This window comes from Podarcis melisellensis, assembly GCF_964234715.1.
Source record: "Podarcis melisellensis genome assembly, chromosome: 10".
NCBI classification, from domain to species: Eukaryota; Metazoa; Chordata; class Lepidosauria; order Squamata; family Lacertidae; genus Podarcis; species Podarcis melisellensis.
This window is the reverse complement of record NC_138542.1, coordinates 73,080,442-73,100,749: the sequence shown is the minus strand read 5'-3', so window position 1 is coordinate 73,100,749 and position 20,308 is coordinate 73,080,442. Positions and strand designations below refer to the sequence as shown.

At 46.6% G+C, this 20,308-nt stretch overlaps 2 protein-coding genes across 5 annotated transcripts in view; one reads left to right on the top strand and one right to left on the bottom strand.

Moving 5' to 3' along the window:
- Positions 1–5,624, top strand: part of LOC309378831 (zinc finger protein 500-like) — a 58,066-nt gene extending 52,442 nt beyond the window's left edge. Inside the window, exons 2-6 of the mRNA XM_081927538.1 lie at positions 2,635–3,065; positions 3,254–3,335; positions 3,581–3,660; positions 4,351–4,477; positions 5,446–5,624. Of these exons, the coding sequence (XP_081783664.1) occupies positions 2,652–3,065; positions 3,254–3,335; positions 3,581–3,660; positions 4,351–4,477; positions 5,446–5,615 (873 nt within the window). The 5' untranslated portion in view covers positions 2,635–2,651 and the 3' untranslated portion in view covers positions 5,616–5,624. The remainder of the gene's footprint in view (positions 1–2,634; positions 3,066–3,253; positions 3,336–3,580; positions 3,661–4,350; positions 4,478–5,445) is intronic.
- The window catches only part of LOC309378648 (uncharacterized protein), a 113,767-nt gene that overhangs the window by 48,857 nt on the left and 44,602 nt on the right, over positions 1–20,308 (bottom strand). The window lies entirely within an intron of this gene.

Genomic DNA, 20,308 nt, shown 5'->3' with positions numbered 1-20,308 from the left:
GCTTTCAAGGTCAGGAGCAACACTTTGAACAGTGCTCGGAAACGGACCGGGAGCCAGTGAAGATTTCTTAGGACCCGTGTTCAGGCGCCAGCTGTTAGGGGGCCTTTCAGCTGCTGTCCAAAAGTGAAAGTATCCCTTTCCGGAAGTAATCCACAAACCTCTCCTCCTCCGCCTTCTCGGGATGCCATTGGTGCGCGATGCTCCGGCTCTCGGGAGAGGGAGAGGCGTGAGTTGGGTGCGCTCGGCTTGCCAAGGGTTAAACGGAAACGAGCTAGATTCCTAGACAGGAAAGTAAGACGGGGGGGGGCAGGGTCCTCCAGAGCGAAAGCCCAACCCCGCCCTTTCCTGCAAGAAGTCGGGCGTGTGGGGGTCCCGTTGGTTCTGCTCTGCAGAGGCTGTTTGGGGGCGCCTGCTGGCATCCGGTGAGTCTCCTCTCTCCCAGGATAGGGCCCATGGGGAGAGCGGGGGTCCCAGCGCTGCATGGAAAGAGGGGGGCAAGTCAGGGCGCGGAGGGTCGCAGGAGGGCGGCAGCTCTGCTCTTCCTTTGCATGGATGCGCTGCTGGCCCCTTGGATCCAGGAGCGGGGAAATGCATGCAGAGAAACCCCATTTGGATGTATGGATCAGTCCCCTTGTATAACATAGGTTGTCCGCGGATGGAAACATCCGGACATGAAATATACCCTAGTCCCTAAAACCCCACCTGTGCAAGCAGAAGGAAGGGAGGGAGGGAGGGAGGGAGGAAGGTAAGAGAAAGCGCTTCCTCTTGCAGGGCAGAGTAAAACCTGTGGAACTCCCTCCCACAAGAGCCACGGAGGCCACCAATCAAGGTCGCATTAAAAGAGGAGGAGACCAATCCGTGGAGGAGGAGGAGGAGAGGGCGATGGGGGGGGGGGTTCCTCTGTTCTATGGCGCAGCCCTATGGCCTGATCCTGCAGGGCTCATTTTCTGCTCCAGTGCTTAGTTCCTCCAGATGCAAGTCTGTTCTCTGAGATTGCCTGGGGTTGAGCTAGATGATCCTTGGGGTGCCATCCACTTCTATAGTTCTATGAAAGCACCACTGGAGGTCTCACAAGCCAAGGCATTCAGAGCAGGAGAGGTCCTGCTGGAATGGAAACAACCAATGCAACTGTTTTAAAACAGGAATCCAATGTGTTTGTTGTGGGGGGACTCAGTGGGGAGGGGCAGAGCCATGGATGCCACCTTGATCTCCTTGGACAAGGAGGTGGGAGAGAAATGCCATTCATAAAGAGAGGCAGCCCAGCCAATCATCTGGCCGCTGCATTTTGGGCCAGTTCCCGAGTCACCTTCAAGGCAGTTCCATACAGAGAGCGTTGCAACCATCCCATCTGGTGCAGAGCAGGGAGAACCAGGACCATGTCCTCTCTGTCCCGAAAGGTCTGTGGGGTGGGGAACTAGCCTGAGCTGGACATGGGCCTCAAGAGACCATGATGGACCCAGGAGTGCCCTCAAGTATTCATGACTGGGGAGGGGGAGCATTAAGCAATTTAACATCATCATGGTTATTGTTAGTTCCTTGCCAATCACCTGAATTTCCACGAGCAGATTATAAAATTTAAAAAACAGCAATAAGAACAGTTGAAAACACATTACACACATAGAAAGGCGAGTCCCACTCTATTTGCTTTTGAGTGTTGTCCTTTGACCCCACCCACATGTCATTTGGCCCTCAGGAGTTAGCTAGATAAGGGAATAAATGTGCTCTGAATGGGGTTGGGCAGAAGACAACTCTTGAGGAACCCTGAGTTAGGACCCCCACTATAACCCAATGCTCAGATAACACTCAGTACAAATGACTCACTTGTCAATCACAGTCCTGACTTCATTCCTTGACTGAAAACGCTGAAAGACAGGAGCAACCAGTCTGATTCATCTCTCAGAAAGACCAACAGTTCCCTGCACATTTTGCATGGTCACTTTCCCTGTAAGAGGGCTGGAGACTTAACATATTTTTCTCTCCATAAGACACAGTTTTTCCCTCCTAAAAAGGGGGAAATGTGTGTGCGTCTTATGGAGCGAATGCAGGCAGGAAACGCCCTCAAGAGTCACACACACGCTCCGCGCGGCTCTTTCGTGCTCTTCCCCCAGGAGGGAGTGACACAGCCAGTCAGTTCTTTCTCCCTTCTCGCAGGAGCCGTGCCCCCCTTAAAGAGCATGCGACTCTTGGTGGCTTTTGTGGGAGGTGGGGGAAGGGACAGAGGGACAGTGGGGAAAAGCCTGCAAGCGCCACACACACGCTCCACGCGGCTCGTGAAAGGGAGAGCTGAGCAGAGCCTGGGATGCATACAGGCTCTGCTCAGAGCTCCCTTTAAAAATATTTTTTCTTGCATCCCCTTCTAAAAACTAGGTGCGCCTTATGCTCAGGTGCATTTTATGGAGCGAAAAATACGTTTTCCTTCTCCTTTCTAAAGAAACCTCAAGAGTCTGGGTTGTGGTGCAGTCCAGAGCTGGCTCTTCCAAGACTCATACATACTTCCTCACGGAATATTTTTCTCTTCCAGGCAATAGGTCAGTTTTGTAACAGAACGATGTATTTGCTTTGTGGAATTTGCAAGGACCTGTAATTCACACAGACAGAACTTGGCAGAAGATCAAGGGATTTTCTCTCTTGGAGGCTTCCTGAGAGCACAGATGGATGAGGAAAACTCAGCTGGCCCTGAAGCAGGAAGAGGCCATGCCATCAGAACTGGGAACAGTGGGGGATTCTGGGGAGAAACTGTGCAGAAGATCCTGGGTGAGGAGGACACTCTTTGCTCAGAGGTGCAGAGCCAGCAGTTCAGGCAGTTCTGCTTCCAGGAGGCCAAAGGACCCCGAGAGGTTTGCAGCCGACTCTACCACCTTTACCATCAATGGCTGAAGCCAGAAAGGCACACGAAAGCTGAGATGCTGGACCTGGTGATCTTGGAGCAGTTCCTGGCTGTCCTTCCACCGGAGATGGAGAGCTGGGTGAGGGAATGCGGAGCAGAGACCAGTTCCCAGGCAGTGGCCCTGGCCGAAGGTTTCCTCCTGAGTCAGGCGGAGGAGAGGAAGCAGGCAGAGCAGCAGGTGAGAGAGACTTTCCTCTGGATACTCCAAAGGGGCTCCGAACATGAGTGAAGGGATCTGAAAACTCTACATCCCTTTTTGGAAAGCAGCCATTGAATGCTATCAGATTGCCCTTCAGTTTTTGCCTCTGTCTTCCTTTTCTAACTCTTCTTCATATTCTCTGTTTTGAATCTTTGTTGCTATTTCAGAGACAGGATCTGTTTGCAGAAATGGGCCCAGATTCCTCTGAGACCAAAAGGACTACGCTGGACACCAGAGAGGGGCTGCTGGGTAACGAAGGAGTCCGTTCTCTGTTTGGTCCCTTTCTGTGGATATCAAAACAAATCCATGGGTTCTTGTCATCTTTTTTTTTGGGGGGGGGAGACACTTGGGGCCAAGAGCACCAAGGAGGGAGATGTATTTTTTAACCCAACTAAATTATGAAATGGGTCCAAATGTCCAGATGCACTCAGAAGGTGAGACTTTTTGGAGAGCAGCTGCACTCCTGGCTTCCCACTTACCTCTGTCTCTTGTAGGTGACCAGATGATGCCAGCAAGACCTCCTCTTCCATCTATTCCTGGTGGGGAAGAAGCAACGGCTGTGGAAGCAGCTCAGGTAGAGGGAGGGAGCCCTGTGGGGAAGGGGGCTGAGGGGTGGGGCAGCCAGGGTGCCTCTGGCCCCCAAGGAATCTCTCTCCTCCTCTTGGCTTCTGTCCAAGCTTCTCTGAAGGCATCTTTGTCAAGGGCAGCTTGGACAGAAGCCAAGAAGCTGGGAATGCGTTTGGAAAAGCATAATGTGCTGAGAATAAGGAACAGCCACCTTGCCTTAACTCACCTTCTGAAGGTCAGTAAGATAATTCATAAGTCATTGTCGTTTTATTTCTAGAGTTATCATTGAATGTTAAAATAGACTTCTAAGCAGTTCAAAAAGCCTAAAAAACAGTTCCCAGGATTCACCCTCCATTCCCCCAGTGGACTAAAGTTGTCTTTAGGGCATCAGAAGTGTCTCCCCCCCCCCCAAGAACAGGACATGGGGAGCAGAGAGGGGATCCTTCCATCTGGCACAGACAGAAGGATTTTCAGAACACAATGAATTCCTTCCATTTACACAAAGATTAATGTCCATCACTAAATCACACAAGAAAAGAATTTCACTAAGACATTAAAAGCAGCACCCACAATTAAAACGTGCAGCAGGACGATCCCATTGAAAGAAAACACAATTTAAAGAGCAGAAAGAAACAGAGCAATGTGTAGCAGATAATCTTTATGCTCTCTAAAGAGGACCTTTTCCTTTCTCTCTTAGGGTCCAGTGTGCTTTGAAGATGTCGCTGTTCATTTCACAGATGAGGAATGGGCGTTGCTGGATCCTGACCAGAGAGCTCTGCATAAGGAAGTCATGGAGGAGAATCATGGGATCATGGCCTCTCTCAGTAAGGCTCCCTTTTGGATCCCAATCTCTCTTTGGAAATTCCATGCATCTCTCTCTGTGATAAGGCTCCCTGGTTTCGATGGAAGTCAACAGGGCCATTTGCAGCACCTGGGATTATATTACCCCCTAAACTCACCTTAAATGGAGGTCTATTGACTGTTTTGACCTTGGACATGATGAAGCCAGCATAGACCTTGCTGAGAATGGAATGGGAACATGCTAGGAATTTGAGGTTAGGAAAGCACATCTTTGTTTGACACTGTCCTGCCTTGCATTGCCCAAAATCTTCCTGACACAGAGCTTGTGGAAGGCATTGGGGGTTGTTTCTTATGGTTGTAATTGCCCACAATTCACTTCACAAAGCAGCTTGCTCAACACACAATCCTGATAGACCTTCATCAACGAAGAGGCTGTTGGTTTCTTAGGTAGACAAAATCATCCACCACCTCCAGTGTCTGAAACTCGCATGGTTCTAGACACATTTCGCAACAGGGAATGTCATAGACACAAGCAGTTTCTGAGCTCTGCTCGCAGAACCTAGGATTTCAGATTAGAACTGCAGAGTGGAAGGAAAGGAGGACCTTTACCTGCCTCCCCACTTCCAGCTACTCTCTAAAGACTGAAGGAGAGACCTTCTTAAAAACTCAGAGGGGTGGGCAGGGGAAGGACTAGACCATGTGAAAAATGAACATATTATTTCAGCTGCTGTTCATTCCTTTTCAGCTTTGTATTTTTGTCATAGGAGAGTGCATATGGACATTCCATTTTTGAGCCCATAACCTAGGTTTAAGGTCCTCTTTATGTCCTAGCTGTCCTATCTCTGTTTCTAACACTGCTCACCTCTAGTGTGTGGTCAGCAATGTTGATACATGGAATTCTTTCTCTATCACAAGGGTTGGTGATCGATACTCAATACAGTGGCACTCCATTTCTTCTGGCAGCTCTAATCCATTTCTTTCTTTATTGCAGGTGGTGATGATTCAGAAATAGAGAGAGAGGATGCCCATGACAGAATTCACACAGCGGAGAAGCCATTGCCACTCTTGGAGTGTGGAGAGAGCTTCAGTCACAGTTCCCATTTGACTACCCACCAAAGAAATGCTATTGAGAAGAAACCCTCTCAGTTCTCTGAATGGTGAAAAACTTTCTGTTGGAATGAAAGACTCACTTCACAGAAAATAATTCACACAGGGGAGGACCCAATGAAATGCTTGGAACGTGGAAAGAGCTTCAGTACGAGTGCACATTTCATTTCGCATCAAATAACTCACAGCAGGGAGAAACCCTATCAGGGCTTGGATTGTAGGCAAAGCTTTAATACAAGCACAACCTTCCATAAACACCAGAGAATTCACAGGGGGGAGAAGCCATTTCAATGCCGAGAGTGTGGAAAGAGCTTCAGTCAGAGCACCCATCTCACAGCCCATCAAATAATTCATACAGGTGAGAAACCCTATCAGTGCTCGGAATGTGGGAGGAGCTTCAATCACAGGGCAAATCTCACAGCCCATCAAAGAATTCACAGTGGTGAGAAACCCTATCAGTGCTCAGAATGTGGGAAGAGTTTCACTGTGAGCTCTGGTCTCACTTCCCACCAAAGAATTCATACTGGGGAGAAACCCTATCAATGCAAGAATTGTGGAAACCGCTTTAGTCAGAAGGCAAGTCTCATTTCCCATCAAAGAATTCACAGTGGTGAGAAACCCTATCAGTGCTTGGAATGTGGGAAGAGCTTCAGTCGGAAGCAAAATCTCACTTCCCATCAAAGAATTCACAGTGGTGAGAAACCCTATCAGTGCTCGGAATGTGGAAAAAGTTACTGCCACAGAGCCAATCTCACTTCCCACCAAAGAATTCACAGTGCTTGGAACGTGGAAAGAGCTTCTGTAAAAGCGCCCATCTCGCTACCCATCAAAGCATTCATACCGGGGAGAAATCCTATCAATGATTGGATTGTGGAAAGAGTTTCCTCCAGAGAGCCGATCTCACTTCCCACCAAAGAATTCACACAGGGGGGAAACAATATCAGTGTTTGGAATGTGGAAAGACCTTTAGTCACCACGCCAATCTCGTGGCACACCCAAGAATTCACAGTGATGAGAAACCATGTCAGTGCTCCCAACGTGGGAAGAGCTTCACTGTGAGGTCCGGTCTCGCTTCCCACCAAAGAATCCACACAGGGGAGAAACCCTATCAATGCTTGGATTGTGGGAAGAGCTTCAGTCAGAAGCAAAGTCTCCCTCCCATCAAAGAATTCACAGTGGTGAGAAACCATATCAGTGCTTGGAATGCGGAAAGAGCTTTGGTAAGAGGACCAAGCTCATGGCCCATCAAAGAATTCATACAGAATTCATAAAATCATAGAATTTTAGAGCTGCAGGAGACCCCTGGGTCATCTAGTCCACTGCAGGACTCTCAACTCAAGCATCCATGACATATTGCCTTCAAACTTCTCCTTACAAACCGCAAGGAAGGAGAGTCCACAACCTTCCAAGGACGTCTCTAATTTGAAGCCATTGGTTTGGATCCCAGCCTCCAGAGCCAGTGAAAACAAGCTTGTTCAATCTTCCACGTGGCAGCCCTTCCTGTTCCTCAGAAGGCTTGGTTTCCCAACGCTTAATTGTCTTGCTCACCCCCCTCTGCACACCTTCCAGCTTGTCAAAATCCTTCTTAAGTTGGGGCACCCAGAACTGGACACAGGACTCCAGGTGTGGTCTGAACAAGGCAGAAGAAAGTGGGGCTGTTACTTCTCTTGAGCTGGACACTTGAGTTCTTTGGACACAGCCTAGAATAACAGCCTTTTTTGCTGCTACATCATACTGTTGACTCATGGTAGTCTAAGACCCCAGGTCTTTTCCATATGTACTACTGGTAAGCCTGGCATGTCCCATCTTATATTTGTGCAGCTGATTCTTCTTGCCTACGAGCAGAATCTTACCTTTCTTCTTAGTGAAATTTATTGGATGCCTTTATATACCACCTGTTTCTTCAAGAAGCTCAGTGTGGTCTTAAGTGGTTCTCCCCCTCATTGGTTAATCCTGACAACAACCCTGTGAGGAAGGTTGGGCCGTGAAGCCATCACCCAGTGAGCTGCATGGCTGAGTGGAGATTTGAACCTAGGTCTCCCTAGTCCAAAAGTCTTAAGGACTGTACCACACCGATTCTCGAATGAGACTCTTGGAAATTGCATGCATGCACGTTTACTGAAAGTTTCAGTGCAATGTCTTGGTGTTTGTGTTTAAAGTTGTGTACACATGTATCAATGACATTAATATATTAATGTAATTACAGTAGAAGAGCACATTTTAGGTATTGCTAGATGGCGATAGGTTAGTTTGGAATGATGGGATTGAAAAATTGAACAATTTCCACATGAATCACAAGAAGATCTAAAATATAAATACAAAACGCCAACAGCAACAACCCCCCCCAAAAAACCCCATGTCACGTATTGATGAAATTGTTGGAGAATTTATTGTGGGAAAGGGGGTAAAAGTCATAAAAGTTCATGCAACCATCTTCTCGGGGTTCCTACTCTTTGTGTGGATGAAGCTTGTTGCTACAAATAAATATCAGGTCTCCTGACTGCTGTTTTGCTCCTTTAACTTGCCTGGATTCTCCTTCTTTGCTGACCCCGGAGGGACCACGGGGTGTGGACCCAGGGGAGCTGGGCAGTGGAGGAAATCAGCACCCCAGGATTTTTTCCTTCTCAGTGCTTTTCCTTCTTTTTTAAAATAATATTCATTTGAAGTTTAAAAGTTACAAAAAAAAAGAACAATACCAAATACAAAAAAGAATACAACAACAGAGAAAAAATAAAAAATAAAAATACATTCTCTTAAAAAAAAGAACATATTAAACCTTTATATAACTTTCTTCCTTTACTTCTTTCCTTGACCTCCTCACGCCTCCCAGTTTTGTATTCTAATTCAAATCGTTGTTTCAGCAAATCCTTCCAACCTAATTTTCTTTTAAGTAATTTAATTTAATATGTTATATTTTAATGTCCTCTCTTTCATCAATTTCATCAACTCATTTTTACTTATTCCTTTATATCATTTCTACCAAAACTACCTAACTTTCTTTTTCCAACATCTTTCTAACATTCCTTAATTTTACAATATTTTTGAAGATATACTTTAAATTTTTTCCAATCTTCTTCCACCAACTCTTCCCCTTGGTCCCGGATTCTGCCAGTCATCTCAGCCAATTCCATATAGTCCATCACTTTCGTCTGCCATTCTTCTCGGGTGGGTAATTCTTGTGTCTTCCAATACTTTGCGATGAATATTCTTGCTGCTGTTGTCTCAGTGCTTTTCCACCTGAGCCTCTTACCTAAAAGCCTGACACCCCACAATGGGACAGGATTGTGTCCCTGCCCTCAGCAAACAAAATAGCCCCCCCCAAGATACTGAGGTGCCCTGAGGGCTGTGCGGGACCCCCAATCCTTGAAATGAAAAGGGGAGAGGCTCAGGAAAGTTTCAGAGAGGGGGCAGCACAGGCTCCAGAAGCTCCTTTTCGCTAATTGCTCCATGCCACTCCCCCCCCATTATGCCTGCCTTCCCCCCTCCATGGCTACTTCACAAGTGTGTGGAAGCCGCACCCCCTCTGCCCCCCCCGTCACAGTTTCTTAAGATCCCAAGTTTCAGGGAGGTGGTTCACCTGCAGCGAAGCAAAATGCAGCTGCCCTGGCCGAGTGAAGCCAGGCTGGGGGGCACCGTGGGAACCCTGGAAATGTGCCCTAGAAGAAATGTGCCCCCTCTGTCTGAGGCAGCCCTTCTGAAGCACCAAGAGAGTAAACGGACAGTTCTCTGAATGGAGAGGAGCAAAAAGCGGAGTCCCCTCAAGATCAGTATTGGGACCTGCGGCTTTTCAACTTGTTCAAAAATGATCTAGACTTAGGAGGGAGCAGGGAGGGGGCAAAGTTTGCTGATGGCAGTAAATTGGTCAGGGTTGTTCAAAGGAAGAGAGACTGCTAGGAGCTCCAAAAAGAGCTCTACAAATGGGGTGAATGGGCAGAAAATACAGTTCATTGTCAATGAGCTTAAAGTGATGTATGTTGGGACAAAAAAATACCTCTTAATATAATGTACAGGCTCATGGAGTCTAAACTGGATTTCCCTGTGTGCTCTCCTTTAGCAGTTTACATATATCATAGTTTCTAACCATCTTTTTTATCACACTTAAATTACCATATTTTTTGCTCTATAAGACTCACTTTTTCCCTCCTAAAAAGTAAGGGGAATTCTGTGTGCGTCTTATGGAGTGAATGCATGCTGCACAGCGATCCCTCTTGCTGTTCTGGGTTCTGGGATTCAGAATATATTTTTTCTTGTTTTCCTCCTCCAAAAACTAGGTGTGTCTTATGGTCTGGTGCATCTTATAGAGCGAAAAATACGGTAACTTCACATTTTATTGCTTACAAATAATATTATTTCAAAATACACTATCTTCTACTTGTAAGCCTACAGCCTATATCCACTTCCAAAGCTATTCTCAGATTTAAATATTAACATATTTTTTCAAATATTTCTTAAACTTCTTCCAATCTTCTTCCACCATCTCTTCTCTCTGGTCTCGGAGTCTCCCGGTCAGTTTGGCAAATCCCATATAGTCCATCATCTTCATCTGCCATTCTTCGATAGTTGGTAAATCTTGTTTCTTCCAATTCTTTTTTCCACAATTTCTCCCTGTCCACCATCATGATATTGTGCCCCACATCCCTGGCCCATTCAATCATTACAGATTTCACTTGTTCATCTCTCGTATGCCATTCCAGCAATAAATTATACATCTTATATAGATTTTTTGGTTTTGTATCTAATAATTCTGTTTCCAGATTGGATTTCTCTGTTTGAAAACCAATTTTCTTATCCATTTTAAACACTTCATTTATCTGGATGTACTGGATTAAATCATCTAATTTATCTTTCAACTGATCATAATACTTCAACCATGTATCTTTCATATTCAACCTTTTATGGGTCTTAGCTTCCAATGGTGATATCCATCTGAGTGTTTTCCTTTCTAACAAATCCCTGTATCTTATCCAAACATCATCCAAAGATTTTCTAATTATATGATTTTTAAATCCTTTGTGAGCTTCTATGTTGTCATACCATAAATATGCATGCCAACCAAATAAATTGTTAAAACCTTCTAAATCCAAAACATCTGTATCTTCCGATAAAAAACATTGTTTCAGCCAGCAAAAGGCTGCAGCTGCAAAGTAAATCCTTAAATCTGGCAGGGAGAAACCCCCCTCTCTTTTACATCTGTTAATGATTTAAACTTAATTCTGGGGTTTTTCCCGTCAGATAAATTTAGATAATACCTTTTGCCATTCCTTAAAACAATTCAACTTATCAATGATAGGGAGTACTTGGAACAAGAATAACAACTTAGGCAATACATTCATATTTATCACAGAAATTCGGCCCAGCAACGATAGTTTCAACCTTGTCCAAATATCCAAATCTGTTTTGATATCTTTCCATAACTTTTCATAGTTGTCTTTGTACAAATGCATTTTTTTGCAGTCATATTTACACCCAAATATTTCACTTTTGTCACAAACTTCAGCCCTGTGGGTTCCTCTAAGTTAAGTTTTTCATGTATCGTTATTTCCCCCCCTAAAACTTTGGTTTTATTCTTATTCAATTTGAAACCTGCAACTTGTCCGAACTGTTGAATTATCTTCAGTGCTTTGATTGCACTGAACTCAGGGTCCTGTAAAGTCAATACCAAATCATCAGCAAAGACTTTTAACTTATATTGTTTAGTTCCCACTTCTATGCCTTTAACTTCCTCATCATTCCTTATCATATTCAACAGCACCTCTAGGACAGAAGTAGAAAGCGGGGGGGGGGGGAGTGGGCACCCTTGCCTGGTTCCCTTCTCAATCCTAATTTCTTCTGAGACCACATTGTTAATTATAATTTTTGCTTTCTGTTCAAAATGCTTGCTGCCTGCTGCCCAGGAAGACTCCCCTGTGTGAGTGCCTGAGGGCCCTGCTCTTGCCACTTACCACCTGGCCCAGGGCGGGGCCTGACAGGCCTCACTAGGGCAGTTGCTGTTACTGCTGGAGGGGCACCGAGTGTTTTTAAAATGTTTTTTAAAGATTTCTTTTGAATTTTTTTTCTATGTGGGGGTGGGAGTGGGGTGGATGTTTGGCTGGGTTTGGGGAATTTTTTTGATTTTGTTGCTTTTGTAATTTTTACAGTTTTCTGTTTGTACTGTTTTATTGGTTTTGTTTGTTTGTTTAAGGTGTCATTTTGTTCTTAAGGGGAGGGGTCAGGGCTGCCGGGCATTGGGCCCCAGCCCACAAAATGCCTGGGGCATGTTCTGTTAGATAAGATTGCGTCCAGCATGTTTCCTTGCTGCGTCACTGGACGTCTGTGCCGATCGAAAACTTCTTCCAGCTCCCTTAGCTCTCTTAGCAGAGTTCACGCAGCGGGGAAAGCTGTTGCTGTTGTAATCTCGAGCCAAGTCAGAGGAATGTGCCATTCTCCAGGCACCCGGCTTGGATTACTTGTTGACCTCCCCGTCTGCGACTCCCGGCAGGAGACAGGTGGGGTCTCTATCGGCGATCCTCCTCAAACGTGAGAAGAACACACCACTCTTCCCTCCTCCCTGTCTTCCCCAGGAGGGGGAAAGAGACAGACAGAAATGTATTTACATGCCTTTATTTCTGTCTATGCAGCAGTACAGAGAAACACGTCTGCACTCTCCAAACACCAACAGCAGAGAGAGAAACTCCACCCCTGTACTTCCAGTACAGGTCAGATGACACTCTGAGCTAACATCCAGTGCTCAGTACAGTGAATAGACTGTCCTTTCGATCCCACGGTACAGTCCCAAACATCAACATCCTGTTTGGCTTTCCAGCCAGCTGCAGCTCGCTGCATTGCTCCTTTTTCGTAACATACTCCCCCAAAAGAATCAATGCGTGTTGCGAGCAAAGCTTGATCCAAAGAGGAAAACAAACAGTTGTTATACATATAACTCTCCCCTGTTGTTTCAGTTCCACCCTTGGAACTCCCCGCCACTGGTTTCCCCAGTGTACCTCTTTGGTTGTTTGGCTTCCAAGGAATGGGTGCTTCTGCATTACCTTGGCTAGTAACTCTCTGTTGTGCCTTTGTCTCTGACTTAGACACAGTTTCAACCTGTCCTCGGTTGTGTACAACAGCAACACATGCAACAGCTAAGTTGGCGAACTCTTTTGAATAACTCTTGGGTGGTACACCCTTTGTAACTCTCTCAGACCTACGTATGAGGTGCTGATCCTCTCTGCTCACTGGTTCAGTCTCAGGACTTTTTGGAGAACCAGTTCCAATAGTGAACAATGGTTCATCCTCCACCTGTGAGGGTGTAGCCATTGTGTGAGATTTCCTCTCAATGACTGTGTCAAGTGAGCTCCCTGAGCTATCACTGTCATACTCAGTACCACTGTAATCAGTAAAATCATCATCATCATGTGAGTTGTCCTCTGTGGGAAATGTGTGAACAATTACTCTCTCCTGTTCAGGAGCACTCTCTAGAAATTTTGTGAGAATCACCTGACCGACCAGATTCAGACAAAATTACTCTGTAGAGACCCTTTTCATATCCCACAAAAATGCCTTTGACATTTTTAACTCCACCTGGAGCCTCTGTCCTCACATGAGACCCAAAAACCTTGAAATGGGCAACAGAAGGTTTTCTATGGAACAGCTTCTCAAAAGGAGAACTTCCCAATTCTTTTGAAACCTTTCTCAACCACGTATAACAATATGACATTAGCGACTCCGCCCAGAACTCATGTGGCAGATGTGAACTAAGCAATTGCGCTTGCATCCCCTTTTGCAATTCTTTGTTCACCCGTACACAGACACCCCTGTTCCACGCTTCTGCTGAAACAGCAACTTTGTGCCTTATCCCTTTCTTCTGCAGGAAGTCCTGAAAATCCTGTAAAAGAAAAATTGGCTTCTCATCTGTGAAAAGACAATCAATGTTAGCATCATGCACATTTTTAACCTTGTCACAAAACTCTTTAAACCTTTCTAAGGCTTCTTGTGGTTTTTCTAAGAAAAAAGCCCAGACACAATTAGAGAAACAATCCACACACACAAGGGAAAATCTTGCATTGCCTCTAGATGGTGCTAGAGGACCAACCACATCAGCATACACCCGCTGAAATGCCCTGTCGACTCTGGTCACCTTCCTGGCGTCCTTTGCCATACCTGCGAAAGAAATCATGTTAGAATCAGATGAATTACATTTCATGTAATCACTTTGATCAAAAGTCAACAAATACAGTCCATCATTCTCTCTGGCAGAAAGATACAACTCTCCATCTTTGAAGATCTCGCAGCTTTGCTTCTTAAACGACGAAAACAGTTCTCTGTGATATGTCATGTGTTGCGTCGCTCCAGTGTCCAAAATAAAAGAGTTTCCCACTTCTGGTGTGGCTTTTAGTGCCATCAAAGCCTTTGCAGGTTTCACCTGTGACTTGGTACGACTTTTGCCTGACGCCTCAGGCTTTGCAGAGCTCCCCTTGGTTGACGGGGCTTCTTACAGTTCCGCTGAAGATGCCCAGTTTGTCCACAATTGTAACAATGGACAATGTTCAAAGCTACAGCATCCTCTCCAGTAGCAGTAGCAGTGGGGGAGCTAGAACTCCGTTCCTCCCTCCCCCTGTCCTTTACTTCCAGTGCAGCAAGTCTGTCATGTTCATTCAGAACCACCGCATACACTCTCTCTGAAGTGAGATCGTTGGCTGGAAGGGAACCAAGCTGACTGGCAACCGTTTTGTAAGTCCGATTCAGGCTGTTTATAACCATGAAGCAAAACACTTCCTGTAGATGGAAATTGCGCTCCGCCATCTGTTGGCGCAAAAACTTCATCTCCGTCAGGTGCGCTTGAACATCTCCATCAGGCGCAAGCCTCAGATTGGTCAGCTTTTCAAAATACAGCAACGCTGAAGAACCAGCATCTCTCTGATGTGTTCTACGCAGCGTCTGCCAAACCTCTCGCACATATTGCAAATCCTGAATATGCACCAATTGACAATCTGAGACGCACAGAATTATGGCCGTCCTGGCTCTCACATTCTGAGAATTCCAACCTGGCGTTGGTGCTGCAGGGATGGGGTTCTCAATCACCCCAAAAAGCCTCTGATTCTCAAGCAGGGCTTTCATCTTTACAGACCATGAGGCATAATTGTCATTAGTCAGGGGAGGTGGGTAAGGCAAGCCTCCCCCCTTCTTGGCATCCATCTTGAATCTAGGCCTCAGTTCTCACTCTAGAGTCTGTAAAATTCCAAGAGTCTCTCTTGGCTGTTTTTACTGCCTTCTCCACTTGGCAGTAAAACCGCAAGCTGCTTAAATGTCCTTGCAAAGAACAGCGAAGTAGACAAAACACACTCCGTGTTCCAGCCCCCAGTCAGCAAGAGTTAGCTCTTCTGACTCTCCGTTGCTTAGCAACTGTGCATACCAGTCTTATCTTGGCATGCAAGGTATGCGGCTGTTTTTCCCCACAGTGCTGGTTTGTCTCAAACGCAGACACTTTTGTGAACCGAAAACTTTCCTTAACGCATTCACTTTACAGCCATAAATCCTCCATACCTCTGGGGCTCCGTCGCTTGGCAATCAGCTCATCTCGATGCCCAGCCGTCTGTTCAGCTTCCAGCTGCACGCAGATGTTATCTTCCTTCTCTTGGTGCAGAGGATCCATTTCCATGGATCAGAACCACCAGCACATGCTACCAGATGTTGTAATCTCGAGCCAAGTCAGAGGAATGTGCCATTCTCCAGGCACCCGGCTTGGATTACTTGTTGACCTCCCTGTCTGCGACTCCTTGCAGGAGACAGGCGGGGTCTCTATCGGCGATCCTCCTCAAACGTGAGAAGAACACACCACTCTTCCCTCCTCCCTGTCTTCCCCAGGAGGGGGAAAGAGACAGACAGAAATGTATTTACATGCCTTTATTTCTGTCTATGCAGCAGTACAGAGAAACACGTCTGCACTCTCCAAACACCAACAGCAGAGAGAGAAACTCCACCCCTGTACTTCCAGTACATGTCAGGTGACACTCTGAGCTAACATCCAGTGCTCAGTACAGTGAATAGACTGTCCTTTCGATCCCACGGTACAGTCCCAAAAATCAACATCCTGTTTGGCTTTCCAGCCAGCTGCAGCTCGCTTCATTGCTCCTTTTTCGTAACAGTTGCTTGGTGTGGGCAATAAATCAAACTGGATGCAGGCTTTTCTCTTATCTCCAATAGTCTTTAATGAGTAGAATAACAACATAAATCAGCCCGGCGAATTGGCTGCCATCCCTCAGCTTCTCTGTCAAAAGCGAAAGAAGGCACACACACAGAGAAACACTCCGCTATGTGAACATAGCCACGCCTCAGAATTTGAGACGTCACTCAGAACTGTTTAACCCTGTAAGTTCTGATTCTCCTCACATGTTCCACAGGGGGGGATGCACTGGGACAACCGATCTCAGGGATCACGGGTAGGAGGAGGATTTATGCTAAGATTAGACCATGTCATTACAGAGGGGGCAGGTTTAGTCGTTGTCTGAGGACTATTCCTGCCTCCGGGTCTGGTCCTGACCGGATGGATACTAGAATCAGCAAGGGATACCCACACTACCTGAAGGTGCTGCTGTGCAATGCCAGGTCAATGATTCATAAGACCACTGCCATCCATGACTTGATCATGGATGGAGGATTTGACCTGGCATGTGTAACAGAGACTTGGTTGGATGAAGCAGATGGGCCTGTCCTTACCGCTGCTTGTCCACCAGGTTTCTCTTACGCACAGCAACCCAGGTCATGTGGGCGGGGGGGGGGGGTTTGCTGTGATTTTTAGGAAGTCATTAGTTTGCACCAGGCGTCCTATTGGGAAGACCCAGTTTTCCGAGTGCATGTTCTGGAAGTTGGGCAATAGGGGCAGTACAGGATTCCTTTTGGTGTACCGACCTCCCCGCTGCACCATGGATTCCCTGCCCGAGCTGCTTCAGGTCATGGTGGATGTTCTCCTGGAGACACCTAGTTTGGTTGTCCTAGGGGATTTTAAAATCCATGCCGACACGACCTTACAAGGGGCTTCTCGGGACTTCGTAGAAAGCATGGCCTCCATGGGGCTGTCCCTGAATAAGTCTGGCCCAACCCATAGTCGCGGACATGCCTTGGACCTGGTGTTTACCTCTATGGATGTTGGTGATCTGACACTAAGTAAAAGCGAAACGAAAGAAGTGCCATGGTCAGATCACTTCCTGGTGCAACTGGGCTTCTCTGTGACCCATCCCCTCTGCAGGGAGGTGGGACCAATTTGGATGGTCCGCCCCCGCCACTTAATGAATCCAAATGCTTTCCAGAGAGTGGTAGGGGATGCTTTATCCCATGTTGATGGCCTTTCAGCTGATTCCCTGGTGGCCCGCTGGAATGCGGAGTTAACCAGGGCTATTGACTGTTTGGCTCCGAAGCGCCCTCTCCGATTGCATGGAGCCCGGACAGCCCCGTGGTTTTCCACGGATCTGAGGGCAATGAAACAATCGTTGAGACGGCTAGAGCGTCGGTGGCGGATAACTCATTCCGAATCTGACTGGACACAGGTTAGAGCTCAATGTCGAGCCTACCAAGTGGCGATAGCGATGGCGAAGAAGAATTTCTTCACCGCCTCTATTGCATCTGCAGAAAACAGCAGCAGGAGACTTTTTCAGGTGGTTCACAATATAGTGGAACCACCTGCAACATCGGGGCCCAGTACGGGCCACATGTTCTCCTGCAATGATTTTGCAAAGTTTTTTGCAGATAAAATCGCTCAGATTCGGGAAGAAGTAGACTCCACTGTGGGAGCAGGGCCGGGGTGGGAGAGTGCTAGAGTTCTGTCTAGTCAAGTTGAGTGGGATCAATTCCAATCTGTTACCTCCGAGGATGTGGACAGGCTGCTTGGACGAGTGAAGCCAACCACCTGTCTCCTGGATCCTTGCCCATCCTGGCTTATAAAAGCTAGCCGGGAAGGACTGGGCGATGGGCTTCATGGGGTGGTGAATGCTTCCCTCCGTGAGGGAGCCTTCCCAGACCCGCCGAAAGAAGCGGTTATTAAACCGCTTCTTAAAAAAACATCTTTAGATGCGGCCACAATGGCCAACTATCGCCCAGTCTCAAATCTTCCATTCTTGGGCAAGGTGATAGAGCGAGCGGTTGCCGAACAACTCCAGGCACGCCTGGAAGAAGCAGACCATTTGGATCCCTTCCAGTCGGGATTCAGGCCTCATCATGGGACTGAAACTGCCTTGGTTGCAATGGTTGATGATCTCCGGCGGGCTAGGGACAAAGGTGAGAGCTGTTTCCTAGTTCTGCTGGATCTCTCAGCGGCGTTTGATACCATCGACCATAACATCCTTCTGGACCGTCTTGAGGGGCTGGGAGCTGGGGGCACTGTCCTACAGTGGTTCCCCTCCTTCCTCCTGGGCCGTGTTCAGAAAGTGGTGGTGGGGGATGAGTGTTCAGACCCCTGGGCTCTCACTTGTGGGGTGCCTCAGGGTTCTGTCCTGTCCCCCATGCTTTTCAACATTTACATGCGGCCGCTGGGAGAGATCATCAGGAGGTTTGGGCTGGGTGTTCATCAGTATGCAGATGATACCCAGCTCTACCTCTCTTTTAAATCAGAACCAGTGAGGGCAGTGAAGGTCCTGTGTGAGTGTCTGGAGGCGGTTGGAGGATGGATGGCAGCTAACAGATTGAGGTTGAATCCTGACAAGACAGAAGTACTGTTTCTGGGGGACAGGAGGCAGGCAGGTGTGGAGGATTCCCTGGTCCTGAATGGGGTAACTGTGCCCCTGAAGGACCAGGTGCGCAGCCTGGGAGTCATTTTGGACTCACAGCTGTCCAGGGAGGCACAGGTCAAATCTGTGTCCAGGGCAGCTGTTTACCAGCTCCATCTGGTACGTAGGCTGAGACCCTATCTGCCTGCGGACTGTCTCGCCAGAGTGGTGCATGCTCTGGTTATCTCCCGCTTGGACTACTGCAATGCTCTCTACGTGGGGCTACCTTTGAAGGTGACTCGGAAACTACAACTAATCCAGAATGCGGCAGCTAGACTGGTGTCTGGGAGCGGCCGCCGAGACCATATAACACCGGTCTTGAAAGACCTACATTGGCTCCCAGTATGTTTCCGAGCACAATTCAAAGTGTTGGTGCTGACCTTTAAAGCCCTAAACGGCCTCGGTCCAGTATACCTGAAGGAGCGTCTCCACCCCCATCATTCTGCCCGGACGCTGAGGTCCAGCGCCGAGGGCCTTCTCGCGGTTCCCTCATTGCGAGAAGCAAAGTTACAGGGAACCAGGCAGAGGGCCTTCTCGGTAGTGGTGCCCACCCTGTGGAACGCCCTTCCAGCAGATGTCAAAGCGATAAACAACTACCTGACATTCAGAAGACATCTTAAGGCAGCCCTGTTCAGGGAAGTTTTTAACGTGGTTTTTATGGAAGCCGCCCAGAGTGGCTGGGGAGGCCCAGCCAGATGGGCGGGGTATAAATAATAAATTATTATTATTATTATTATTATTATTATTATTATTATTATTATTATTTGTACAAACTGAATGATTGGGCGGGGGGGGGGGGTTTCCTGCAACACATGAATCCCTGTCCCAAAGACGGGCAGTGCCAAAGAATGCTCCACCTGTGGGAATGTTCAAGGATGCAGGAGAGTATTTATTATCTGATTATATCCTTATCCAACTTGTGTTAACAAGTTTCCAATATCAGCAGAGTAAAACATTCCCTTTTATTTTAAGTTTGCAATGGCAGCGTTTGCTCAGGCTCGCTTAAGCCTCTCTAATAATAACTATTCTGGTAATTTCCCCTTATTCCCTCATAAAAGAGAAGAGACGACCCAGTCTTTTACAAAAGTATAAAAAGAGTTTACTCACATTCTGTTCACAATCAGATCCCAGAAGGCAGACTTTGGCTTAATGAAGTAATATACATTTGGAGTCTATCTTATAAGAAGACAGTCCCTGTCTCCTCTCTTGGCTGGGAGCCAAGAGGGCATCTTTAGCTTAGTACAGTGTTTCCCAACCTTTTTTGGGCAAAGGCACACTTGTTTCATGAAAAAAATCTCGAGGCACACCACCATTAGAAAATGTTTAAAAAATTAACTCTGTGCCTATATTGACTATATATAAAGTAACTCTCTTTAATAGGAATCAAATAAACACAAAGATAGTATTTTATAATTACTTTATTATGAAATAGTAAGAAAACAGAAATATGAAAAATTATAAAATACTTTATTCAGTGCGCAACCTGAGCCTGTTTGGCTGAACACAAAGCTGATATTCTGGCTGGAATCGAAGAAAGACACACACTTAGCTCTTCGTCAACAGCTCTCAGTCTCTCTCTGTGTTTAGTTTTTATAGCAATTATGCTTGAAAAGCTCAACTCACAGAGATATGTAGTGGAAAATGGGAGAAATGTCAAAATAGCTTTGTTTGCCAGAAGGGGGAACTCCTTGGCAGTTTCCAACCAAAATCTGTCCAAAGGTAGATCAGCAAATCTTAGCTTGAAACCACGATTTTGTCTCAGTTCAATTAGTTCCTCCTGCTCCTGTAAAGTCATGTCCTTTCCACCAACTGATGCTGAGCTATAAGGGTCCCTAACCCAGTCAAGGCATTCAGTGGAGACTGAAGAGAAATAAAATGACAACTTCCCCTCGAGAGTTTTTAAATGTTTACCTATTATCTCACACAGTGCAGCAGTGTGAACACCTTGCCATTGCTTGGTGAGTGTGAACATTTCAAGATTGCCACTTTCCACGTGTTGATGCCAGAGTTGCA